Raw genomic sequence first — 4,159 nt, 5'->3', positions numbered from 1 at the left:
AAATAATTCAGCAAAATACCTATTTTCAGCAAGCGCTTGGGTAGAGGATAACTGCAAGCATGTGCTCGTATCCCCTTAGTTTAAATATAACGTATAGCCTATGCTCGGTTGTTCTGCGGGACAGGAATGGAGGAGGGGTTTGCCTGTGTCCTCCCCAGAGCCGTACTTCTCAACCCTGTTCCTGATCAGGCTGTAACGAGGGCACTAAGGACTGAGGTAGCCTCGAAACAGAACAGTCCTGCTTGAAACAGGCCCCAAAAATATATCAAAATGCATGAAAACCTAACAAAAAAAGAGAGCGGAGCAAGGTCCTGAATACATTATAAATAGTAGCAAAAAGCATACACATTTATCAGCGTCTCTCAAACATTAATGCGTATCCTTGCCAAAAAGACACTGCCAAAGGCAGTAAATACCGCATTCTCCTTTTTCTAATTATAAATTCAAGTTTAATGCCAAAACCACAGAATGCCAAATCTGACTGGTCTCTCAAGCAGAAATCTAAATTATACATATTGCTCTGTCTGAACTAAATTCTGTGGACATAATGGAAGGAAAAGGGGTCTGGAATAAGGCAATATCATTGATATGCGGAAAGGGCTTTGTAAAAACTGTTACAGACAGCTCATGTGTCCTGGCTGGGGGGAAAGGAAGGTTATTCCTCAAGTGGAATGCACGGAGAAATGAAATTACCATGACTCCATCTAACCAGATTACTTTGGAAAAGACAGAAATCTTATCCAAAAGGTAGCGTAACAACTTCATGCCCTTGGGCAGCGGGGCATTATGTAACAACAGACCTCAAAACCATCCGTTTCCATAGATATCACATAAATATGTGGAATTACTGAATCCAGTAACTTCTATTTACTTCTTGTTTGGATGTTTTACAAGAGTATGAAGTCTCTCTTCCTTTCTGTTGCATACTGCATGCAGGGAGGTCTGAGCCCTCTCTGCGTTACGGCCGGCACTCTTACTCTGAACACAAGTACTTGTGCACACACACATTTCTCCTGTAAGTAATTTTCCATAGGGCAAAAAAAAAATGCCGGTAGCAAGTAACAGCTATAGTATGACAGTTCCATTTTATAAGTAGCACATCAGTTTTATAAAAGACAGAGTCAAGAGCACCATTAACAGATGTTTTCCAATCTTTCACTGCTGTGCTGCTCAGTGACCGGCACCTGTGGGCTGCCGGGATAACCGGAGACTCCTCTGTGCTGTCTGCAGGCTCAAGGCACTTTTGAAACGCAGCATAGAAAGTTTTACGTTTAAAACAAGAACAACAACGAAACTGCGGACCACAGTAATAAAACTAGCAAAATGCTAACAGCTACCCATTGCTTTCTCCTCGTTAATATAAAAAAAGTGTAACGTCAGAGATCCAGTGTACAAATACAAAAAATTGTGCATAATAAATGTACTATAATACTGTACATACAGCATAAACCGTTCAATGAGAATGATTTAAATATAACTATTTGTCTCCTGACTTGGAAGACAGAAGAATAAAGTTCTATAATCCTAGAGTATGTGAATAAACCCTTTCTGAGAGGTTGAATCACTAGCCAACGGTATCCCTGAAAATAAGCAGAGTCAAATATTTACTTAATGGAAGCCATTATTCAAGGGGTTGCTGGTTATGATAAACTAGGAGAAAAAACACTATATATAAACTCAGCCAACATTAAATCCAGACAGAGTTCTTCCCATCTCCCGACTTGCTACTGGCACTGCTTTTGTTTGAGCCTGCTTTGGATTTCTTCTCTCTGGAACTGCCGGGATTGTTTTGGTTGTTGTAAGCCTGGATCGCGAGGTCCAGGCGCTCCTGAGCCACTTTAATTTCCCTCTGCAGATTTTCCAGGTCGGCAGGAATGTTTTCTTCATTGCTTCCATACTGCTGTTCCTGAGCTATATTGGCTTTGTTCTGTTTGTAGGCCATTTTGGCGTTGGACAGTTCAGTATATTGCATTTGCTCTGGCTTGACCGCGATGTTATAGCCAGGAGGAGCAGACGGTGTATTCCAAGTAAAAGGGTAGTTATAGGTACCAGAGTCTTCCAGCTCTTTTCTCTTGTTGTTCAACGTGTCCCGGATTGTGCCAAATCCCAAATGGATCATCTCCCAGACATTCAAAAGTAAACACATGCAGCTCACCCCATACATTATTAGCAGGAAAATGGTCTTTTCGGTTGGCCTTGAAATGAAACAATCGATTTTGTGCGGGCACGGCTTCCTGCTGCACACAAATATGGGGCTGACCTCAAAGCCATACAAAAAATACTGACCCACGAGAAAGCTGATTTCAAACGTAGTCCTCGCCAGAAGCTGCAGGACATAAATTTTCATGAGTCCGTCTTCCCGGATTCGCCGCCTGCCATCATGCTTAGCTTTGGCAGGGGCCTGCTGCTCTTTATTCTCCCGTTCACTTTCCAGCTCTATTTCTGGGTACATCATCGGGTCTTCCTCGTGGTCCTCCTCAGTTTCCTCTAAGCCACGGTGTTGTTTCCAGCGCATGGAAAAACTTTTGCTTCTGCTTCTTCTGTCGGCTTCGCTGTGTTCCACCATCCGGGCAATTTTATGAATTGCATAGCCTAAATACATCACAGATGGAGTGGCAACGAGAATGATCTGAAAGACCCAAAACCTCACATGCGAAAGAGGAGCGAAAGCATCGTAACAAACATTCTCGCAGCCCGGCTGCTCCGTGTTGCACACAAACTTGCTTTGTTCATCGTAATAAATGGACTCTCCTCCCACAGCAGTTAGAACAATCCGAAATACAATCAACACTGTCAGCCAGATTTTGCCAACAAAGGTTGAGTGATTGTGGATCTCCTCTAACAGACGGGTCAGAAAACTCCAACTCATGGTGGTCAAATAATTTTATCTAAAAAACAAACAAACCCCCCAAATATTTATGAGTTTATCAGCTTGAGCCTAAACATTTCAAACATTCAACCAAGAGAGTCAGAAGACTCAAGAATTTTACAACCAACACACAACCACGTTCGTAGTATCACCTGTTATCGGGAAACTCCAGCTGCCAGAATTTGCTTGAAGATTCTACGTCTCCTCCACAGGCTTTTGAGAAGTCTGCTACAAAAAAAAGCAGCAGTTAACTGCCATTTCACAAACAAAATGTGCTCCTAAAGCTACTCCCCAGCAGAAGAGAAAGACGCGGCTGCTCTCTATTTCAGACGTTAATAAAAACATTTACACTTGAGGCTGAAGACTCCAAAACACAGTGGATTGAAAGCTAAGCTCCCGTGAAATTTTATGGGCAGTGCTGGCTATGTCCCACCGCTGAGAGTATGATTTATTTTAACCGCACGGAGGGGGCCAAGTCCTGTTACAGCCTGAGCTAGCGATCTCGGCCTCAACCAAAGCCCATGGAGAGAAACAGCTCTCTCCACGGCGCAAGGCCAATGTCTTCAGACAGAAACGGATCACCCAGCCCAAGCCTGAGAAGCAAGCAACTGCTATTATCTTTGATTTAAAGGCAGGACAACCTGAGTGATCTGAGCAGCTCTACCCTGCAGATCTAGCCTAGAGACAGGAACATCTGACTTCTAACCCGATGCTCAAACTGTTCTATGGATTAGGGTTCAGTCCCTTAGGGAGGCTAAAAATCTCCCTTCCAGAGCCAGAAAAGCCTTTAGTATGTATTTTGTAGTGTTTTTTTGGAGAGTAGAAGGAAAACCTATTTTAAAAAAGTTATCTGTTAAAAATTTTAGAAGCGGTATTAGAAATCAATATAAATTTCCAATCCTAACAGTAGAAAAACCTCATCAGTGGAAATTCACGGCTCGCAACACCATGAAGTATCACAATGAATGAAACCCAGTGACATTACAGGCCCACACGGACCTCTAAGTAGTAGAACTGGTAAAATACTGAGCACAGAAAGAACTGCTTGATGTTACAGCACAGGAGATAAGACCTCTTTCAGTCCTCCGATGATGTCAAACATTAGTTTGTCAAACATTATTAACAGAAATTTTTACATCAGAACAACATTTGGTGAAAGATCCTAAAACCAGAATTGGACAAGTCTCTGGCGCTCTGGTCTTAAAAGTGATTTATTCCTAACCTGGAGGAATTCTAGGAGACTGGAAGAAAACTAGTATCCGGAACGATTCAACTTCTTCCACACAACTA

The 4,159-nt window shown here is 42.5% G+C and overlaps 1 protein-coding gene across 1 annotated transcript; it reads right to left on the bottom strand.

Annotated features, from left to right (window-relative positions):
- Window positions 1-1,307: 1,307 nt before the first annotated feature.
- On the bottom strand, window positions 1,308-2,869 carry GJC1 (gap junction protein, gamma 1, 45kDa). The gene has a single exon (XM_009883720.1). The coding sequence runs from the start codon at window positions 2,867-2,869 to the stop codon at window positions 1,688-1,690; it is 1,182 nt and encodes a 393-aa protein (XP_009882022.1). The 3' UTR covers window positions 1,308-1,687.
- Between the last annotated feature and the right edge of the window lie 1,290 nt (window positions 2,870-4,159).

The sequence above is a fragment of the Charadrius vociferus genome, unplaced genomic scaffold (assembly GCF_000708025.1).
Source record: "Charadrius vociferus isolate BGI_N301 unplaced genomic scaffold, ASM70802v2 scaffold1284, whole genome shotgun sequence".
Lineage (NCBI taxonomy): Eukaryota > Metazoa > Chordata > Aves > Charadriiformes > Charadriidae > Charadrius > Charadrius vociferus.
The sequence above is the reverse complement of the archived record's forward strand: the minus strand, read 5'-3'. Positions and strand labels throughout refer to the sequence as shown.

Coding starts and splice junctions, on each gene's coding strand:
- GJC1 (XM_009883720.1), bottom strand. CDS start 2,869: ATGAGTTGGAGTTTTCTGACCCGTCTGTTAGAGGAGATCCACAATCAC.